Source organism: Aspergillus multicolor (assembly GCF_047715735.1).
Source record: "Aspergillus multicolor strain CBS 133.54 unplaced genomic scaffold BDW74scaffold_47, whole genome shotgun sequence".
Taxonomy (NCBI): Eukaryota; Fungi; Ascomycota; class Eurotiomycetes; order Eurotiales; family Aspergillaceae; genus Aspergillus; species Aspergillus multicolor.
Window position 1 is genome coordinate 96,735 of NW_027395998.1, and position 21,758 is coordinate 118,492.

General features: G+C 50.8%; 6 protein-coding genes across 6 annotated transcripts; 3 read left to right on the forward strand and 3 right to left on the reverse strand.

Annotated features, from left to right (window-relative positions):
• Window positions 1–1,886: 1,886 nt before the first annotated feature.
• Window positions 1,887–2,459, reverse strand: BDW74DRAFT_183568 (uncharacterized protein; the record flags this gene model as incomplete). Its single annotated transcript, XM_073730550.1, has 3 exons — window positions 1,887–1,937; window positions 2,009–2,112; window positions 2,162–2,459. 3 exons carry the CDS (start codon window positions 2,457–2,459, stop codon window positions 1,887–1,889), a joined length of 453 nt encoding a protein of 150 aa, XP_073578338.1.
• Window positions 2,460–3,215: 756 nt separating this feature from the next.
• BDW74DRAFT_188990 (ferric reductase family protein) lies at window positions 3,216–6,064 on the reverse strand. The gene is made up of 7 exons (XM_073731862.1): window positions 5,623–6,064; window positions 5,532–5,572; window positions 5,167–5,475; window positions 4,890–5,119; window positions 4,763–4,815; window positions 4,582–4,703; window positions 3,216–4,521 (listed from the first exon to the last, which is right to left on the reverse strand). The coding sequence occupies exons 1-7, from the start codon at window positions 6,049–6,051 to the stop codon at window positions 3,264–3,266; spliced, it is 2,442 nt and encodes an 813-aa protein (XP_073578339.1). The 5' UTR covers window positions 6,052–6,064; the 3' UTR covers window positions 3,216–3,263.
• A 1,747-nt stretch (window positions 6,065–7,811) lies between these two features.
• Window positions 7,812–10,756, reverse strand: BDW74DRAFT_188992 (uncharacterized protein; the record flags this gene model as incomplete). Its single annotated transcript, XM_073731863.1, has 3 exons — window positions 7,812–9,338; window positions 9,829–10,401; window positions 10,475–10,756. The coding sequence occupies 3 exons, from the start codon at window positions 10,754–10,756 to the stop codon at window positions 7,812–7,814; spliced, it is 2,382 nt and encodes a 793-aa protein (XP_073578340.1).
• Window positions 10,757–11,551: 795 nt separating this feature from the next.
• Window positions 11,552–13,250, forward strand: BDW74DRAFT_188993 (sedoheptulose 7-phosphate cyclase; the record flags this gene model as incomplete). The annotated part of the gene is made up of 4 exons (XM_073731864.1): window positions 11,552–11,951; window positions 12,009–12,037; window positions 12,102–12,561; window positions 12,633–13,250. The coding sequence occupies exons 1-4, from the start codon at window positions 11,604–11,606 to the stop codon at window positions 13,248–13,250; spliced, it is 1,455 nt and encodes a 484-aa protein (XP_073578341.1). The 5' UTR covers window positions 11,552–11,603.
• Window positions 13,251–13,902: 652 nt separating this feature from the next.
• On the forward strand, window positions 13,903–16,311 carry BDW74DRAFT_188995 (putative ferric-chelate reductase (Fre2); the record flags this gene model as incomplete). The annotated part of the gene is made up of 3 exons (XM_073731865.1): window positions 13,903–13,908; window positions 14,042–14,619; window positions 14,673–16,311. 3 exons carry the CDS (start codon window positions 13,903–13,905, stop codon window positions 16,309–16,311), a joined length of 2,223 nt encoding a protein of 740 aa, XP_073578342.1.
• Window positions 16,312–16,927: 616 nt separating this feature from the next.
• Window positions 16,928–18,688, forward strand: BDW74DRAFT_188997 (C1 family peptidase; the record flags this gene model as incomplete). Its single annotated transcript, XM_073731866.1, has 4 exons — window positions 16,928–17,063; window positions 17,142–17,230; window positions 17,283–18,140; window positions 18,189–18,688. The coding sequence occupies 4 exons, from the start codon at window positions 16,928–16,930 to the stop codon at window positions 18,621–18,623; spliced, it is 1,518 nt and encodes a 505-aa protein (XP_073578343.1). The 3' UTR covers window positions 18,624–18,688.
• Window positions 18,689–21,758: the final 3,070 nt, after the last annotated feature.

The window sequence follows — 21,758 nt, forward strand, 5'->3', positions numbered from 1 at the left end:
CTCACAATCCTCAGCTTGATGACTTCCGTTGATGACATACAATTATGACCCTCACCTGAGAGCAAACTGAGCAGGTATGATAGTGGCCCCCATTCAGTCTACCAAAATAGCAGCACGTTGGGTACATCATGGTTCAGTCTGAGGGGGAGAAGATGACTGTTCGCCTACTCTCGACGGCGACGCACGCGTCAAAATGGACCTAAATCAATTTGCGAGGGCCAGCTGGGCGAACCCCGTGCATTGGAGTTGGAAGTTGATGTACCTGGGTTGGTGGAGTTCGAGATTAAGTAGTACACAAGCGGGAGGGACCGGGGGATTTTTTCGCTCGTTATGGGGTCAAACTATCCGTGGATGGCATGGCCCGAGCCGTGTCTCTACCTACCTCAGTTGCCTAATAGCAGATCATAAAAGCTACCTAGGAAGCTTATACAAGGTCACACTATGAATGGGCCCAAGTTGTGGTTTCACCTAAATTATAGAGTAGGGCGCCAGTAAGCCTGAGCAAACACCATCACCATGAGAGGTGACTACAGCAAACTACCATAGTTTAACTTCGGGACTTACAACACCGAAGGGCGAACACAGGATACCTGGCGTTGAGTTATGGCTGTCGTAGAACGAAGACCGTACCGTAGGTCGTCACAAGTAATCGGAGACTCAATAGATTCTCCAAGCCCAGTCGCAACGGGGTCGCAATCGTCGCTCCAGGCAACAATAACTCGGACTATGATGAAAGAATGACAATATACGGGATGCATATAGACTCAGGAACATGGGCTCGCAGAGGTGGCATGTTTCAACCTCTCCAGGCACCAGTTGCGCATGAGCAGTCAACCAACCATACCTATGCCGCATTCTATGTCCTTGGCTGGGACAATATGGCTGAATGATTCAGTAATACGAGGTTGAGGGCACCCTTCACGTGAATCACGGGTGGCAAGAGAGGAATATAGCGTGTAGTTCATGTTAAAGAGACCCCTGCGAACACCACTACGGTGCCAAGAGCGCAAAGTTATGAGAGGTCACTGTATGAGAGGTCACTGTATGAGACAGTCTTCGCGCTCTTCTGGTTCCTGGTCCTCAGTGCGCAGGCGGGCTACGTTCCCCCTGGAGCACTTCCCGAATTCTTGTGCCATTGCAATGTCGTTCCTTACAATGACGCTGTTTTGGAACGAGTGGTGACGCGAGGGTAGATTGAAACGAGGACGAAAGGACGGGGCGTGCACATGGGCTGGTCTGCTAGTTAGTATGGTATACTCGAATGGTCGCATGGTCATCTGGGGTCGCGTTCTACCATACCATAGCTTTCGATCAAGACAATGCAGACAGTTCCCGGGTTAGGAAGCAACGTTGTTATCTCAGGCGTCCCGGTTTTCGGCAGAACCCTTTTTTCTTTCCTAACTCCGGACCCTACCCGAGACTTTTAGGTATAATCTACAGAGCTCTGGCTTTGTGATAGTTGCCTCCAGGCTAGGTCTTCTATACTCCCTTTTCTCATATGTTTGTACCCCTGTCCCCATGTTTCTCTACACTTGACGTGGAATATGCCATTCCAATAAATAGTGAGATCGTCCTTTCTCTTGACCTCACGCTCGAAGAAACAACTATAAAAGTATTGATAGATTCACAGCAGTCAAGGACTGTAGATTAGCTTTTATTATAGATACAAATCGCAAGGTCTTGATAAAGGTCCCCGCGTCAGGAAGTGAGTGTGTACAAGTGAGTGAGTAATATGCACAACAGGGCTTGTTGCAATCGCAGCGAGACTGCAGGCGAAGGGGAATGGTCAGAGTAGTCCAATCATCCTCCCAGGCCAAGTCCATGACAAAGCGATGGTTGTGCCAAGCCCAAGGGAAAGGCGAGCCCATCCCCAATCCCATGGCGGTCTAGAGAACGTTGACGGGGATGCAAGGGACAGCGACGTTAAGGACACCGGTCTATAGAGAAACAGACATTGTTAGCACTCCAGTGAAAGGCCATAATCAAGAGATAAGACGGAAACACTTACCAGCTGGTTATCACCCGCATCACAGCAAGCAACGTGGTTGTTGCACTGGCCGGACACAAGACCCTGGCCACCACCGGCACCAACGATACCCTCAACAGAGGCCACTGTCCACGTTAACCACCGACCGTCTTTCCAAGAATGAAGGGTACTTACAGCTCGAGCACCCAGAGTACTTCCCAAGCAGATTGTTCAGCAGGTCAGAGCGCCCACCAAGCAGATCCAGCAGTCCCAGCTTCTCCTCCTCAGAGATGGAGACGCTGTTATCCGTGCTCTCACAGCAGGAGAGGTGTGCATTTCCGCACTTGTTCTCGCTCTGGGCCTGCGAGATCAGGGCGGCGTTGCCTGTGAGGTCCGAGTTGGAGCCGTGGGCCGGGACCGGGGCAGGGGCGTGCGGGATCGCGGTGGCCGTGGCCAGAATGGTGGCGAGGACGGTGGTAAGGGTGAAGCGCATTTTGGCGGTGGTTTTTTTGTTTGCTGGTTCGGAAGAACGGGGTGATTTGAGAGGCGGATGGAGTATTTGATGAGAAGATGTTGTGATGATGATGATGAGGGAGCCAGATGCTGTGGGATGAAGGGGCTCTTATAGCTGAGAGTTCTCGATGGCAGCTCTAGGAACATCCTCTGTTCAGGAGTGACATTGGCACTGACAGTACCTTCCGACGGGTCTCCGTGGACGGTTGAGCGATCAGCCCGTATGACCCTTGCATCTCGCTGTCAATACCATTGCTAACAGCATATGACATCTCCCTGTAAATCACCATAGCTGCTGCAATAGACAATGCGGTCAATGGCAATCCCCGCACGCAAGCAGCAACCATCCCCGGATATCAGAGACCGTTTGAGGCGAACATCCAATAATAGGGGACATATCATGACACGGACTGGAAGTATTGCATGTGACTGTTGAGCTCAGAGCTTGGCTGCTGTTATGGTGGGGATGCATCTCGAATCTCCGGGGTCAATCTGACATGTCCATCCCTTGTCTCAAGGTCCCGTATGGTTGGGGTCGAGAGGGTCGGCTATTGCTGCGGCTGTTCAGGGGCTAGACATGTCATATTTTGTCCCTACAGAGTATAGGCTTCCACGTCCAGCCACCAACTAAGTGGCAAAGTCGCAGAAGAACAACATCAGGTATGTGCATTGAACCATTTACCTCTAGTAGATTCATATATACATCTAATCATCTTAACACCATCCCATCGCCTTCATCCACAAGTATGTACGTAGCAAGACACCTCTGGGCTAATCATCCCATCTACCATGTAAAACTCTCCTCCACATACTTTACCGAGAGTCCCCGTCCCAACGCCCTCACAACCGCAGCCCTCGCCTCATCCGCCATCCGCTGCGGCCCACAGACTAACACCGCCGCAGACGAATCGCTAGTATGCGCCTCTTCAGCGAAGGTGGAGATGATCTTTTCTAGATTCGGGCGGCCGGGTGTGATCTCAACTTCGTAATCCATACCGCCGTTCACCGGTGACGAAGGGTCCGGTATTGTGGGGATATCGCTGGCGATAGTGGAGTGTGGTGCATATGACACCCGCTCCCGCGCAGAGCCAGAAGAAGAGGAAGCCGTCGCGTAGAACCTCGCGCTGAAATCCTCTCTCCCAAGCACAGTCCTCAGCTCATTAGCTGCGAGATCGCGAATGAATTCTTCTTGACGCGTTACCCAGGCTAGATGCATATGTCGCACATTTGTACTTCTACCCTTATTTTCATCCTCGCCACTAACGTCTTTCTGGCCCCCATTGTTGGACCTCGCGATATGGTCCTGAATATACGGCACTCCGGACGCGATTCCCGTGCCGCCTGCGATCAAGAGGACGGAGTCATAGCGCCACAGCGGAAAATCATGGCCGTAGGGTCCTTCAAGCAAAATCGTGGAGTTGGTTGAAAGACTAGGTAATGCAAGGCACTGCTCACGGAGAGCCCGCGTCCACCCGTCGTAGGGGCGGATGTAGAAGGTTAGTTTGAGTTGTGTTTCCGTCTCTTTCTCCCCTCCACATGATGCATCTGGGGAGTGAGGAAGTGTAGGCGCCCGGCTTTCAGATGATGAGTCGGACAGCAGCGGAATCTGGGACACATCCACCTCCTCGTCGCCCTTTAGTGCCGTGGGCGTTGTCTGCCCGGATCTACATTTCCGCCCTGTCGGACGAACGACGTACTCCCAGCTTCCCAGCGTAAACGGGTGACTTTCCCACCCCGTCCATCGGAAGGGCTGGTAGAGGAAGTAGTACTGTCCGGGCGTCGGGCGGGGGTGGTCGCCAGCGCCGGGAATGACGGTGAGCCGGATCAGGTCCGCAGCTTTGTCGTAGGATGCTGTGCTGGTTGTCCTTTGTATGGCGACCTTGTTTCCCTTCCGGTTTCCGGAACTAGACGTCTGGCGAACGTGGACGTGGATGTTACAGTGGACAACGCGGACAATCCGCAGTCCGCGATCAAACGCCCAGATCCCCATGGGGAGCCAGAGGTAGAACCAGTATTCGCGGGTTTCGAAGATGATGGTGTGACTAGCATTGGAAATTAGCAAGAAAGATGAAGGAATCATGAGATGGGAGGATAGAACATACTAGAAGCAACCTACAAGCAGCCCAATCGAGAAGACGATATGGATGAAGAGGAACGTCTCGTACGCGCGGTGCCGGAACCATGTTACGGCCGCAGGGAGGATGAATATCATCAACACCATTGCCTGCGTACATATTGTTAGCATGAGTGATATAGAGAGCGAGAGAGTAGCATCGCACTTACCAGGGTCCCCCAAAGGAGATACGGTTTCTGAAGCTTCCTCCACGGATTCGAATCTACCATCCAAAGTAATGTCAGCCACCGCTTCCCTTTTTACATCCCTTGGCAATGAATGTGAGGCGTAACGTACTCTGAAAAAACAACACGATATAAAGCACCGTATGAACAACCGCCTGGATCGTCGCAATCCACGCAACATGGCGATGGAAGACATTGAACGTCGCGAAATTCCACCCCGTCGCCCAGGCGCAGATGTTATTGCGGCCTGCGAAGAGCCAGAGGAGCGGGAGGTTCGCGAACGAGATTATGCCTGTGCGGTCGGCCATGTAGCGGATTAGTTGGGTGGAGGTTTCGGGCCAGCTTGGGGGTGTTAGTGGGGATTTTGGAGGGGGAAGGGAGGAGCGTACTATATATTTTCCCTTGAGAGACGGTAACTAATGGCGCAGAGGACGGTGCTGAGGACCCAGAACCCTAGGGCGACGAGGGCTTCGGCGCGGTTGGAGAATGTCCAGCAGAGGAACTTGCGGCCGTGGGAGGGGAACATTGTTGGGACGAGGAGATGTGTTTCAAAGAAGTGGAAGATCCGGCGCAGGGGGGAGTGTCGCGAGAGTAGGCTTTTCCCTGGGTGGTCATATCGAGATGTGAAGAAGTGTTGAATCATTTTGTAGACCATCCCTATTGAGAGGACACACGCCCAGTATAGGTAGCCAATGTATCTAGGGTAGGCTTGTTAGAGACATCACCGTCCGTAAAGAGAGAATGGGAAGCATACCCATATGCATAATGCGTCCAGCTCTCATACGCCCATGTATCCTATCAAGACATTAGCTACCCTTTGCCACACTGTTCATCAAGAGGCTCACCATCGTCAAAAAAACCCTGCGATAATGCTCCGCCGACAGCAGCACCGGATCCTCAACGGGGACCCTCATATCCATCTCCAAGTATTCCACCCTCCGCATTTTTGTAATCGCATCTTCCGTGAGATTCTCTGTAACAGACTCCCTCGACAACAACTCCAGCCCGCCCTCTTCGCAGATCGTGCCAAGGCGCCGTATCCCAGCCTCCCGTTCATTCGGGCGACAGTAGATATCAGCTGAAGCGTAGATCGAGGTCACGGCGAGGGAATTCTGACATCGCTGCTCTAGAAATTTGCGTGACGGTGACCCGGCGAAGGTTATGTATGTGTATGCTGTTGTTATTGAGTCGACACACCGCTCGTTCACGGGGATGATGCTGGAGCGGGCCGATGCGGTGGTAGCAAGGAGGAATAGGTATATGAGAATATGCATGGTGAGAATAGTTTGTAGAGAGGCAGTTCCAAGAGCTGGTCATTTGAGAGATGTTTTGTAGCGCATCTCCGGACCGCAAAGAGGGTGCGAATAATGTAGGTTGGCCGTGCGTGCGCGGCTGGGAATACGGCGCTCCGTCGGTAGGGTTGGGTCCGCAAGCAAGGAGAGAAATATGTACAGGAGAGACGAGTGAGAGGAAAGAAAAAGGTGAAGCCTGAACCCTGGTACCCCGGACGCAGATGGTGATAAGACAACGGGGATGATGAGGGGAAGACGGTGGAGCAATTTCGATTATCAGATCACGCGAAGGTCCGCCAGTGGGTGCGCTTATCTAATCTGATCTTGGCCCATCTGATAAGGGCGCTGATTGTTCATTGGCTCACTGGCCATGGTTGAGCTGAGCACGTGCCTTGCCGTCCAAAGGAGCCTTGGAAGGTGAGAGACATGAGAAGGCGGGCCATGGATGACAATATTTGGGGGAAAGTGTTTGTTTGTATAAGGAAGGGACGATTGGTAGGATCATTGGGAAGCATCCGTAGGCAAGAAAAGAGGTGGGTATAAGCGAAGGCCGAAATATATATTTCGCTCGACCTAAGATTGCAATAGTTATGAGGGGAGGATGCTTTTCACCTCCCGAATAGTCACTTTTTTACGTTGCTGAAACGGTGGTGTTGATATCCTGATAAGCCTTATACTCAACAAGGTATAGAAGCCACAATTGCAACCTGTCCCTTACCGGACGCCGATCACTGAATGCCATCGCGAGACCCCATCAGAACCTCTGGAAGAGCGTATACGGCGGACGGTGTCCATTGTTCTTACAGAGCCATGCATGATGTTCATCATAATTGACCGCGCTGTGGAAGAACAAATTGGGAGTGTGACAGGCGTAGATAAAGCTGAATGTGGAGAAGAGTCCCGCGAGCGAGCGGTGGTCATCCCATGTCACGATGGTGCCGTGGATGGCTGTCGTCAGGGCGATAATTAGGGCAAAGGCAGCCGGACGGAAAATGGAACGCCGTGGTGCGAACTCTAGGACGCTGGCAGTAGCGAGGCGAATTAGAACAGTGTCGATGAGGACTTCATGGATGTTTGGGGGCGACACCATCGTGCGGAGTAGGGGGGACTGGAAGAGCGTGTGTCGAGTCTTACGAGGAGGCCTCAAGGGAGGGACTAGAATTTATTAGCCCACAGTCAGGAGACTTGATGAGCATGACCTACACAGCCATTTCCTGTAGTACAGCAGGCTCTTATCAATCCATCCCTGTTCCGTAAAGTCCGGCCGTACAGATTTTTGAGCACTGGAATTGATGCCACTGGTCAGTGTATCAGCCGACTTCGCTGTCGGCCAGGAAGATCCTTGTCAGACGCTGAAGAAATAAGAACTTGTGCTACGAAATCAGGGCAACGACACCCTGCTGCCCCCTCACTAGTATGTACACAGCTGCGACGTTTGCCGAGCCCCTAGATGATAGGCCTGACTGGCTTCGTATAGCGTAAGCTGCCATGTGCTGGTAAGCTTCCGAGGCAGCATCTGGAATCTATGCGGTGATAACCACCCGAGAGACTAACAACAGCTTATCAAATGGATTTATACTTCAGGGCTGGCCGGTAATGACAGAAGATCCTCATGAACTGCAAACACTTCGTATTTATTAGGCATATTGGAGCCTTGAAACATTCAACCACCGATGTTCACTGACTACAGCACCCGTACATACCACCCAGCCCACGTCTCTCTCAGAACATGAAAGCTTAACTCATCGCTCAAACATCTTCGTCGTACTGACATTAACCCGACTCCACTCCCTCCTGTTAATAAGACACTCAACCAACCTCGCCGGCCAGTAGACATGATACAGCACAAAGAAAGGGAGCGGGTCCCAAGGCACCCACGTCCCATCCCGCCAGTACAGCAGGTGGTGGCGGAACATGCACAAATTTGGCATGATCTCGCAGAGCGGACCTCCCATGCGCCCGAAGAGCCAGATTAACAGCGGCATGATGAATAGTGTAACCAGGTCGTGGCCGAGCCAGTAGTAGTTGTACCGTGGATTCTTTGGCACCAGTACCTCACGATTATAACCCGACTGGGCTTTTTGGTTGTTGAAGCAGGAGAGATATGCATCTGCCATAGCAGGCGTATCCTGGAAGAGTACGACGGCCGTGTGAGCGCGTGGGTTACATTCAATGGGGTAAAGAGTCGCATCTGTGCCATCTCCATCAACAAGGAAGTCGAAGCTGAGATGCCCCGTGAAGTGATCCCCACCATCCTCCGCAACGCGTTTCGTAAATTCCAGCATCTTGACACTAAGCGCTGAGTCAGGCGGAAGCGCAGTATAGTGCATGAGCATGTCGGACGACGGACACGCCACGAAAGCCTTGACACTGCCACGGACAACCAGCGAGTGCGTGCAGTATTCGTCGCCTTGGATATACTGCTGCAGAATGAACGGTATCGAGGGCGATATACCCAGCGTACGCAGGTATCCCGATGTATTCTTCCGCCCAGCTTTAAGGGGGAGGAGCGTCATCATTGCCCCTCTGGCCTTATCATTGACACCGATGGGCTTCATAATAAACCGCTTCTTCTCATCTGTCTTGTCGAAAATCCTCTCCACCTCCGCGATCGATGTACACCGATGCGACTCGGGCACAGCTAGTCCCAACCCCGCGATATACTCTACGAACGCGTCTTTCTCATGGAACTTCCGCACAGTCTCAGAATCAAATTGAACAGCATGGAAATGCTGCCCGAATTCGCGGCGTGCTGTCGCCATGACCTCGCCGTCTTCAAGAGCGCCAACGACGCTACTGCAGCTTATCCAGAGATGCACGCCTTCCTTTCGTATGACGGATAGGAGAGAGTTGATATACGGTTTTGCATCATTGGGATTTGGGGATTCGAGTTTGTAGAATTTGTTCAGAGACCGCGAGTACCGACCTGGACAAGTGAGGGGGATTGGTTCTGTGTCAGCGCCGATGATGCGATGGGGTGTGTTCTTTGCGAGGATTCGAGCGATTGCGAGACCTTTTGTCATGGACACGCCTGTGACGAGAATTGTCTTTGTGCCGGGAGCGTTGCTCGAGCCTTGCCGCGTCGGTGAGCCAGATACATAGCTCCATAACAGGGTCGCGATTGTGAGCGTTCCTGTGATAGGCAGGATGAAGAGGCTCAAGGCGATGAGGAGGATATTCTTTAGCTTATGCTTGTGGAATAGCGGCTCACCCATCTTGTCGCCAGTCGGAAGCGCCCTGCAGCTACAGCTATGTGAGCTGCGGACGAGCTAGGGAAGCTTAGGGATACCGTAGGGTAGACGGTGAGATGATGTTGCGTTCATATGCGCCGGCTGTCTCCGGACCCTAGGCAGGCTTGTTGGAACGGCCACGTCATGATGATTCTTGAGACCCTATGGTAGATACGGTCGGAAGGCTGGGAGATGCATCTAACCTTGGAAGATTGCTTCTAGCCTGTCTGTGTCACACCTAATCAACTTGAAGCTGATGTCGTTTCCAACACGGCTCGCGCCTGAATCGTGATCCAGGACAGGTTACTCGCCGGAAAATGTAATGCTGTTTGTACGCTGTTCATTCAAGAAGAAAGCGTCCTACCATACTATAGTTGTTCTGGGTCTATGCGCATTATAAACTAAGTTGTTGCGGAACAAAGTCCTCTTGCTAAATCACTGCTCCTCTCCCACACACCTGGTAATCTCCACCCCATCCTGTAAGCGTCAGTATCGTCCATCCTATTCTAATCTGTAGTGAAGCACTCACCGGCACCCCCGTCGGCTCAAAACTCTCCACCAGCCGACTCTCATACACAAGGCCCGGATTCCCAACACTCTGATTCAACTTCATCGCTCCGAACCCACTCTTATCCTTATACTGGTCTACAGCCTTGCCCGGCATACTCCCCCCATTCGCCAAACCCCCACCAGCGTCCCTCAATTTCCTCTTCTTCTCTTCCACACTGGCCCGCACATACTCCAAATACGGCGGATTCCCCGGCTTAATTACATTGTCCGCAGCAAGGACAGACCCCGGCGTAATCAGCTTCAACTCCTCGCATAGTTTCAGGTCAGTCGTGTAGGCGGGCTTGTAGTGGTCCAAGAACATGAGGTCGATGTGCGTCAGGACGCCGTTTGTGTAGAGTCGCGCGAGAGAAGCATCGCTCGGCCCAACGACGACTTTCACGATGTCCGCCAGACCAGCTAGTTCCACGAGCGCCATGATCACGGCTGCGAACTCGGGGTTCATTTCTAGACTGAAGTAGCGGCTCCCGCCGCAAGCTCGAACGGCGGCGCCGAAGAGAATGCAGCTGTATCCGACGTACCCGCCTAGCTCAACCTGAAAAGCATGAGTAGTCGCACTCAACTTCGTCCATATGCACCTCGTTCTATCGCAGTAAGGGCCAACGTACCATGACCTCCGGCTTCACCTCCTGAATCAAATCAGAAACAATCCGTCCCTTCGCCTCGCCCACATTCATAAGATACTTCTTCGTGCGGGCGTACTCGTCGATCGCATCGAGGACCCTTTGCGGCGAACCTCGAATACTCTCGAGGTCGGGATGCGAGTAGATGAAATGCAGGAGGTCGATCTCGCGCCCGTCGTCGAAGAAGGATGTCTCTTCTTGTGGCGCGTAGGCCGTCGACGTGTCAAAGGTGGGTTTTGCCGTCGGGGGTGAGAGAGCTTTCGGCATGTTGTGTCGAGGTTTGGTAGTGTGAGATGTTGATTGCGATCGGGTTTAGTTCCTCGATGTAGAGACTAAGGTTGGCGGGCTATGGTAGGGCGCGAGGATGTCAGGACTTGGAGGTTGGAGGGTGTAGTGATCGAGCACTCGGACGATCGAGTCGATTTCCGAGGTAACGAGGATCAGATAGGCCCATCGACGCTGAGATGGACAATCGCAAACCGATAATCGTCAACACTCGCCCAGGCCCTGATCTCGTTTGCAGCCCCCACACCCACCGAACCCGGTCATTCCATCCCATGCAAGATCCCGCCCGACGTTACGTCCCACCGCCAACGAATCAGCGAATTTACAAATAATGACCCGCCATGACGAGACATGTTCCAGCCCGGCGGGAAGTCTAAGTTGTACCACCGCCGTCATCCGAGACTCCCGGCGCACCATTAAGGTTGCCCGGGAGCGCGCATCCGAGGCCCACACCCGCGCGGGAGGCCGGAACCAATCTTTGGATTGCAGATCACGATGCGCGAAATAAAGTCTTGACGTCGAGTCGAGTCCGAGGTGGCTTCCGGCATGTCTCACTGTTCACAAGGGGACAAACTCTGACCTGACGACATCAGGAGATAAGTGTGGAGTTAACATCGCGACATCGAAGCGACATCGACGTTAGATTGACGTCGATATCGGGCCCTGGGGGTGCCTAACTACCCCGTGTCGCCCAATCTGGATTCAAAATCGTTCTTCCAATCAGTCAACACATCTCCTCTCCTCTCATCTCACCCGGATCCAAGTGGTATTCCGTTCTTTCGTTAGCGGTATACCAACCAACCCAAAGACATTGCACATCGCACCAACCATGTCCGACCTCAAAGCCTCGGTCTCCGAAACGCCCACGGGCTTCCACGTCGAAGGGTACGAGAAGATCGAGTACGACTTTACGTTCCTCGACGGCGTGTTTGAGCTGCAGAATGCGCAGCTCGCAGGTCTATACGAGCGCTGGGGCCGCTGTCTCGCCATCATGGACAAGAATATCTACGATCTGTACGGCGACGAGATGAAGCGCTATTTCGAGCACCACGGGCTCAAGCTGCAGATCCATCAGACGATGATTGGCGAGAAGGCGAAGAGCCTGGACACGTTCACGAGTATTGTGGACGTAATGAATGAGTTTGGCGTTATGCGGAAGGAGCCAGTGCTTGTTGTTGTATGTCACCTTCTCCCCTGTCCCCAAGTCGTGATTGGGATGTCTGACAGTTTCTAGGGAGGAGGCCTCGTCACCGATGTTGCCGGGTTAGCCCTGACTCCACTCAATCCCCATCAACCCCATTCCAGTCCTTTACTAACAGTGGTGTAGATTCGCCTGCGCCGCCTACCGCCGCAACACAAACTACATCCGGATCCCAACAACCGTAATCGGTCTGATTGACGCCTCCGTCAGCATAAAAGTCGCCGTCAACTACGGCAACTACAAGAACCGGCTGGGCGCGTACCACGCGCCCATGCACACGCTGCTGGACTTCGGGTTCCTGCGGACGCTGCCGGAGGCGCAGGTGCGGAATGGGTTTGCGGAACTCATCAAGATCTCGAGCTGTGCGCATGGACGGACGTTCGATCTGCTTGACCAGTTCTGTGAGCGGTTGATTCAGAGTAAGTTTGGACGCGCGAAGGGATCGGAGGAGGAGGTGCGCAATGCGGCAGATGAGATCAATCGCAGTGGGATACTGGAGATGCTCAAGCTGGAGAGCCCGAATTTGCATGAGATTGGACTCGATCGCGTTATTGCGTATGGGCATACTTGGTCGCCGTTGCACGAGGTGCGTCCACATCCTCCCTTCATTTATGTTGTCATGAGAAAGAGAGAGCTGATTTGGTGCTACTTGTGCAGCTTGCACCCCCCGTCCCCCTTCGCCACGGGCACGCCATCTCCATCGACATGGCGTACAGCGCCACGCTCGCAAACAGCCGCGGCCTGCTGAGCGACAGGGAGCACATCCGGCTGCTGAACCTGTTCAGCCGCGCCGGACTCTCCATGGACCACGCGCTGTTCACCGAGGACCTCCTCGAAAAGGCCACCGCTGCAATCCTGAAAACCCGCGACGGACTCCTTCGCGCGGCTGTGCCCAGCCCGCTTGGCAGCTGCGTGTTCCTGAACGACGTGTCGTCCGAAGAAATGGGTGCCGCTCTGCGCCGACACAAGATTCTTATGAAGGGGTTCCCGCGCGAGGGCGCGGGGGTTGAGGCATTTGTTGATGCGAGTGATACTGGTTATACTGTCAATGGGGATGAGGTTGAGAAGGAGAAGGAGAACGGCGTCAAGGCGGACGGCCATTATGTTAATGGCAATGGACACGGGAATGCCCATGCGTCCTCGTCCTATCAGAAGTCCGGCAGCGACGTTGAGCATGGCATGCGCAAAGTCTTTGGGAATGGGGTCATGAGCGAGCTGAAGAGGTCTTTGCCTATGGCAACTCGGCTTGCTTATGCCATGGAGGAGGAGGTTTAGATGGCTGGCCTTGCTTTGACATAGATATGGGTGGTGAATGTTTTCAGGGCGAGATTCTTGGGAGGTAAATAGATATAACGTGTTTACTGGGGCAAGTCGAATTCAAGAACGTTTCTGTTTGGATTTGGGTTTGAGCTCGGTCTCCGATAGGTCCTTGGCCATCGTACCTACGTAGCGTGTACAAGTATTTATTATTGATCGGACCCCTAAGCTATCGCTGTAGGCTGCTACAGCAGCTTCCACTGGGTCTATCTCGACGCCTCGAACTTCATTGGCGAGTGTAATACTCTCAGGACGCTCCCAACTCGAACACGCCTTGATTTGCATATACTGGAGACCGTATCCATGATTTGTTCAAGATCACCATGGCTTTTGCGACCTCTATAGCTCCTTAAACGGACAGAAGAAGCGACGTCAAGTGTCGCATGTTAGGGCTATTCAATGGGGCCTATTCTGACCAATGAAAACGCGCTCAAATTGGCGCAAGTCTCAAGCCGCCAAGGACACCATCACAAAGTAGCAGCAACTACTCAGCTCTTATTCATGTAAATTATTCAATGATATCATCTGCCTCGTCGGATTGCTGCAACAGCTGATACCATGCCCCGCGTGGCGTGGTGTTGAAACACACGGTGGCCTTGTAAGGTTAGCCATGGCAGTTTCTACCGGCAGCTGCAGCTGCAAGTTCAGTTTCCAGCACGCTTTCATATAGTCCGCATTTCCCACTGCAGTACGATGTGAATCTGGTTGAGTCTGTAGGTGCGCCATCCAACATAATCGCGATAATGCAGTATTCCACTCTTCACTCGCTATGCGGCCTGCTCCTCCTCGTCCAGTCTACACAATGTATGACCACCGGACGCGCAGGACACGGTTTCGTGGGGTATGGAATTTCCATGTATAAACCACCGTGTGCGTACGCGTGCCGGGCGGCCCTCAGCAACCCGCTGAATTGCACTACGACAGACGGAAACTCACACGGCAGCTCGCACATGGAAATGGACATGGAGGGCATGGAGATGGGAGACGGCTGGATGATCATGGCATCGCCCAGTGCGGAATGCTACGCAACCAATGACGCTTTCCTGCAGACTCTCGGCCTCTGTATCTCCGCGCACTGCACGTCCCAGATCATCTACGCTATCGAAAAGTACTGGCAGCTGAATGTCCCGGGAACGATGCCGGATCAACCACTGCCTAAGCAGACGTATCAAGAAGCTTTGCGGGCCATCAACGGCACACCCCCGCTTATCACTAATTCTTCGGCGCCGTTGCTGTCGGTCGGTCACATTCCAGAGGAGTCGTATCTGGTCGAGTACCGGACACTGAGTGTGTTTGAGAAGATCGAGATCTCGCATGAGACATACGGGTTCGTCAAATTCAACTTATCTGGAGCTATCACTAACCCTTTCTCATTGCTAGACTCGTCTTCCTCCTCATCGGCGCAATCATCCCAATCGCATGCTCCCTCCTCCGCTTCCTCCCAATCCCTGCTACATGGACAGCCCGACTAACCTCAGCGCTCATCGACCCACCCCTCATCGGCTCCCGCCACAAAGTCCCGCTCGCAAACACATTCCTCATGCCAACGCGCGGTCAAGCCCTCTTCATATTTTACCAAGTTGCCATAAATATAATCCTCTGCGCCGTATCCTTCGAATCCGCAAACCCAAGCACATGGTATATCTCGGATTCCCGAGAGATCCTCACGTACGTCTCGAACCGCACCGGGGTGCTCGCCTTCGCCAACATCCCACTCCTCGTGCTATACTCAAGCCGAAACAACGTCCTTCTGTGGGTTACGAACTGGTCACACGGCACCTTCCTCCTTCTACACCGCTGGATTGCATTCATTGCGGTACTGGAAGCATGTATCCACTCGGCTATATATCTCCACATCTACGTCGTTGACGGCGACCATACGAGCGAAAGCAAGCTTCCCTACTGGTTCTGGGGCATCGTCGCAACACTGAGCATGGTTGTTATTCTCCCCGCCTCGACCCTTCCAGTCCGGCAACGAGCATATGAGGTCTTCCTCGCGTGGCATATCCTCTTCTTCTTGCTGTCCATGATCGGCTGTTTCCTGCACATCTACTACCGCTACGCGTGGCAGTGGGGATATGAGAATTGGATATATACCGCGTTTGCGATTTGGGGATTTGATCGACTCCTCCGAATTCTCAGGGTTGCTAGGCATGGGATTCTACGCGCAAGAGTTACCGTGCTGGATGAGGACTATGTCAAGCTCGAGATTCTCGGTGTCAGGGCTGAGGGCCATATCTATCTGTACTTCCCGACGCTGTCATGGCGCGTGTGGGAGAATCACCCGTTTTCTGTTATCGCGGGGTCGGTTCCTCTTCCTCTTCCACAGACTGGTCCCGGTGCTAGCGACGAGATCCTACAATCTATCCGCCCAACCGCCAAACCCAAAGACGCCGAGGCGACTGTCCTCGACGTTTCATCTCCAAGCTCAACCAGCCCCGGCACTCCGCCGTCGACAGGACGATTGGGGACCATGCATGTCCCATTTACGACGCTCTACATCCGCACTCAACGCGGTGTAACTTCACGCCTCCGCCATCCGGGTCTGACACCCCTCCCCGTCCTCCTCGAATCGAGCTACCCACCAGTATCACTAGTACGGCCCAAGCTCAGCACAGAAAGCGAGAATATACTCGCATTCGTCGGCGGCGTGGGCATCACAGCCATAGCACCACTCCTCCTCTCCCATACAGGCTCGCACAGACTCTTCTGGGGCGTGCGGAGTAAGGCGTTGCTTGAGAGTGTGAGACAGCTTATACATCTGGATAAATTGGATACTCAGGTGTTTCTGACAAGGAGGATGGATATCTCTGGGATTTTGGAGGGGGAGGTTGAGAGGTTTAGAGAGGGAGTGAGCACGGGTGGATATGGGGGTGTAGTAAATGTTACGGTTGTGGTTTGTGGACCGCCGAGTATGGCGGATGAGGTTACGAGGGAGACTCTGAGGGTTTCGGGGGCGATAAAAAGGAATGGGGAGAGGGTTGTGTTAAGGTTGGTGGAGGAGTCGTTTAGTTGGTAAGCATGTTACCTAGGTAGAATATCCGAGGGCGTCCATGTGCTTTGGCTATTTGACGCTGTGTTTAAAACCTATGCCCTCTATAGCTTCTTCCAGTTCCTGTATCCTTGAGTTTCAAACGCTCTGTTGCAGTTTGTTAGGGAACATAGATGTATACCTAGGTAGGGAGTCTATGCTGCCTATATCAAAGAAAGTACAACTATCTTGATACGCGTAAATATACCTATAGCCCCTTGTCTTATAGCATAGGATGTACTCGGAATATTCGCCGTATTGCGTTTTACACGTTTATCATTGTTTACAATACATTTGAGGCAAAATGTTATTGCTCATACTAGGTCTACATCTATCTTGGATTTACCTAGTGACAACAGCCCATAGCATATTAACACATTCCACATAATCATCCATGTGATCCTGTATCAAATCATAACATCAAGTGATAAGCCGGGTTACACTCGCAATATTCCTGGCCAATCCGCTCCTTCCAAGCTATCGCGCCTTCCCGGGTCCTCACTTCCCCGCACTTGACCTGATCAACCTCACGGCCTTCTCCACGATCTCATCAAGTTCGCAACTTTGCTATCCTTAGTCGAACCAGTTCAAATACAAGAGTATCATGGGCTCAAGTTACTCGGTTCCAGCGCGCGAAGGCAAAAAGGCCACCAGCCGTTGTGGAAAGGTCGATGCTGGCTGTCTACCGACGAGGCTGAGCGATAGGCATACCGAGAAAGAAAATGGCATGGACGAATCGCGTATGTACTGGGCTATTTTGAGAAGAAGAAAAAACAAAACGGAACCAGGGGACTGAATCGTGCTAATCATCTACCCAGCTCCGCCGTATCAAATCGAGGAGCGGCAGCCGACCGTGTCGCTCCATCGTCTGCAGGACTGGAACGAGACACTGCTTGAGGATCCCAAGGTTTGTCGCCTTTTTCATGGCAGAGGAAACTTAGGCACTAAAGTGCATACAGAATCGCCTCGCAATCTCCAGTCTATCCAGCGCCTCATACACCAACGTCCTTGCAAACCGACCGGCCCTGAAATCCGACATCCAAGTCTTCAACATCAAAGTCCCAATCGAGGGCTCCCCAATCACAAACCAGCGTTCCTCGGGCCGCTGCTGGCTCTTCGCATCGACAAACATTTTCCGCGTCCCGATAATGAAGGCATACGGACTGAAAGACTTCGAACTAAGCCAAGCGTACCTCTTCTACTGGGACAAGATCGAGAAAGCAAACTATTTCTACGAGACGATCATCGAGACAGCAGACCAGGAGATCTCATCTCGGCTGGTGCAGAAGCTCCTTCAGGATCCTGTTACCGATGGCGGGCAGTGGGATATGGTCGCGAACTTGGTCAAGAAGTACGGGCTTGTCCCGCATGACGTGTACCCGGATACCTTTAATGCGCAGAACAGCCGCGATATGAACTGGTTGCTGACGGCGAAGCTGCGCGAGCATGCGTTTGCGCTGCGCCGGCTTGCGTCTAGTTCTCAAGTCAAGGAGCGGGTGCAGCTTGCAGCTGTTAAGGAGAAGTTCCTGAAGGAGATTCACTCGCTGGTCACGATTATGCTGGGCCCGCCGCCGGGCCCGGATCAGGAGTTCGTCTGGCAGTATGTTGATGCTGATGGGAAGGCAAGGGAGATATGCCAGACGCCGCTGGAGTTTGGGCATAGTGCGTTTTCGCAGGCGCGCGCGAAGGTTTCGCCCAGTCGGCTGTGCAGTCTCGTCAATGACCCGAGAAACGAGTATAACCGGCTCCTCACGGTTGATAAGCTGGGGAATGTGGTGGAGGGAAAGCCACTCACCTACGTCAACGTGGAGATGGATGTAAGACACCGTCCCCTCCTACAATACAGCATTCACTAACCAGCCCAGGTCCTCAAAAAAGCCGTCATCGCCATGCTCAAAGCCGGCCACCCCGTCTTCTTCGGCAGTGACGTCGGCAAATTCTCCGACCGTGTCTCCGGTATCATGGATCCCGCCCTGCTAGACCTCACGCTCGGGTTCAATGTCACCCTGGGCATGAGCAAAGCGGAGCGCCTGGCCTGCGGCGAAACAGCCATGACGCACGCCATGGTAATCACGGCGGCGCATGTTGAGAACGACAAGCCGGTCCGCTGGCGCGTCGAGAACAGCTGGGGCGAGGCGGTGGGTGAGAAGGGGTGGTTTGTCATGAGCGATCAGTGGATGGACGAGTATGTGTTTCAGGCAGTGGTGGATTTTAGTCTGGTGCCGGCGGAGGTCAGGGATGTTCTGAAGCAGGAGGCGATGGTGTTGCCGAGATGGGATCCGATGGGTGTTCTTGCTTGAGGCTGTTTGAGGGATCGGCTGAACTGGGGAGAACCTATACCGGGTGCGGTATGCTTGGTATTGAAATTACTAATGGATTGGTACAGGTATATGGTAGGTAGGATCGTTACTGGTTACATTAAATCTCTATCATATTGCCAGGACTACTTTTGATAACCTTCTCTACCTAGTAAGATTTTTAAAGCCCAATACTTTGACCAAACTCGACCTCGCATCGCGGGGAGCCGAGTGTAGAGAAATACAGGGCCACGTTGGTAACAACACCATCATCATCAACAAATCTGGCGATCTCCTTTCTGTTTTCCAGTACACCGTTAACAATATAACTCCTTGACAATTTAGTTCGCTCCCCGCGGGTATACAGACTGGAAGCCTAGCTAGGTACCTAGGGTAGGGACCGGACCCGGCTACCTCCGCTCCGCTGGGCGTGCCAGTGGGCCGTTCCGCCCCGCCCCGCCGCGCTAACCCGAAACCAACGCATATCCGTGCCTTCCAGCGCACCCACCGCCTTCGTCTTATGGGTGCGCCACGCATTTTTCGTAGTCACGCATTTTTTATAATTTTTAAAATTTTAAAGTCTTTTAACCTATACAGCCGCATAACATGTTTAATCCTTATAAAGATTATAAAACCTAATTAAGCAAAGCTGTCGCTATCGCCCTATCTAAAGAAAAACTAAATATCACAGAAATTACACAAGAATTCGCGGTATTTAGCACGATAATGCAAAGCCAGATTAAAAAAGTAAAAATATTAATAACTCTTACTATAATAAAAAAAAATACCCTATAATTATATTAAAAAAAGGCCTTGGTTAACTAAATTATAAAAATACAAGCTTGGAACCTCCCGCCCACTACTTTTATTATAAAGGCGTGGGTAAACCAGGTGCTTGCCCGCGCGGGGTCTCTAGATAAAAAGGTTAGCAAGATATAGCTATATTAATTTAAAAAGCATGTACTAGTATACCTAGGCCTTGTGCTAGTAAAGTAAAGAATTAAAAAATTAAGGTATATTTAAGCAGAAGATACAGGGCTTTTAAAGTATTAATATTATTAGCTAGAAGTTCTTCTCCGTGGTGTGCCTGCCCGCCTTGTATATAACTTTAACAAATACAGATTTTAACCAGGCCAGGGGCGGGCTTGCAAGGTCTTTAGTAAATTAAACTACCCTAATTTTATAAAGGGCGAGCAAGGTAAAAATATTATTATAATAAAGTATATTTACGCTAATATTTAGCTTATAAATTTATTTTTTATTTTTAAAGCAAGTAAAAGCTATATAAAATACTAGTATTAAGGTAGTAAGGCCTTACTAGCTAGTATTATTACTATAATCTTACTAAATAAATAAATATTAAATAAACTCGCGCTTAGCTAACTAATTTAATTTAACTAGGTTATAAAAAAGTATATATAAATAAATAAGAAGTGCTACTTAATATTTAATAGTCACGGCTCGCACTTTATACTTAAATTCTTATAATACTACAAGGATAATAACATTATTCCCTTTAAATTCCTTCCTTATTTAACTTACCTTTACCAGCCACTTAACAGAAAGCCATTTCTTAATTATAAGTAATAATTCTGGCTTTTAAATAATAACTTATTATTTTAGGGTGGTAGGCTATATAAAAAGACTAAATTCCTAGAAGTTATTACACTAGTACGCGCGAAGGTATTTTTATAGTAAATTATTTAAAAAGTATTTAGGGATCGCGGTATCTAGCTAGTTAATAAAGTATAAATTATTAAGCAGCTTTATAATAAGCTAGTAATCCCTAATATATTTATACCAGAGCTCCGCAGGAGTTATATACCACCTTTATTATTATTTTTTAGTGTTAAGAATAGTCCTTTAGTAATAATTAACATGCTTATAAAAAATTAGGCAAAGATTATAAAGGATATTACTAATATCTTAAATAAGGTAAGGTAAAATTTAACTAAGATTTTTTAATATTAAATGTTAAAGCTGGAGGAGTTATAAATAATACAGGAAGTAATTTATAAGATACACGCCGCGTAAGAGCCTTAATACTAAAATTATACTAGGTATTAAGTTAAACCACTATTCTAAAAAAGGATTATAAAGGTTTATAATATAATTTAATTAATTAGTAACTATAAAGCTAAAAATCGCGTGGTGGAGGAGAGGAAGCTAGCAAAGTAATTTAAAAAAGTTTATAAATATAAGCCCACCCAGCGCCCGCAGGAGAATATTTAGCAGGTAATTAAGAATAAAAAACATGCTATAAAAGTAGGAGAAGACTTTTAAATTAATAAATAATTATATTTATTATTATATAGCCTTAAATTTTAAAAAACTATAAAAAATGCGTGACTACGAAAAATGCGTGGCGCACCCATAAGACGAAGGCGGTGGGTGCACTGGAAGGCACGGATACCTCGTTGTCCGGTCAGCGAAGATGATCCCGGCAATCGGCCCATCCTAGAAACAAAAGAACTATGAATATGAATTATCGATCCATACCCAAGTGATAAATTATGGTTCGCTCACAGGGTGTTTTTCCCAGTGTATCCTTAGATACCATATAAGGAATCGTGGACTTCTCTGAGCAGCGCTGAAGAGACAGTAAGCGCAGGAACGCAATGTTAGCCTGAAGCTGACGCTGTCTGGATAGTCTAAGCTCTCTTTATATCCATTGATTTCTTAAATTATCACCTATTCTTCTGAAGTCCACGCCGTAAACAGGACTCACCATGGAAGCTCTTACTGAATACCTCCACATCTCACCACGAACCCCTTTCCCTCTCTGCGCCGTCTCCCTCATCCGCTGAAATATCCTACACTGCATCGCGCGATACCAGGGCATCCAGCCTGACGTCACGCCCTCCGTCCACGCTACCGCGAATCGTACGGGCGATATACCATAATACCATGTAATCAAACTGAACCTGGAGGGAAAGGCGAGCCCTGGGTTAGTATATATCATACTAATGCCCACTTATAACTAAAGATACCAGTGTCTTTAACAGGGGGAGCATGTTTCCAGGTCGCCGAGACCGGGTCGCCGTCTGCTTGAGCCGACATATATATCAGTCATAATGCACCCTGATTTCGTACAATTTAGTAGGATAAGATTGTTGACCCTTCTGCCTTCGGTCGCTA

Excerpts from the sequence above, each read along its gene's own strand:
- BDW74DRAFT_188990 (XM_073731862.1), bottom strand. The coding sequence starts at position 6,051 with ATGCATATTCTCATATACCTATTCCTCCTTGCTACCACCGCATCGGCC. Across the intron at positions 5,476-5,531 it reads TGGACGCATTATGCATATGG|ATACATTGGCTACCTATACT; the intron begins GTATGCTTCCCA and ends AGCCTACCCTAG. Across the intron at positions 4,522-4,581 it reads CTGCTTGTAGGTTGCTTCTA|TCACACCATCATCTTCGAAA; the intron begins GTATGTTCTATC and ends TTCCAATGCTAG.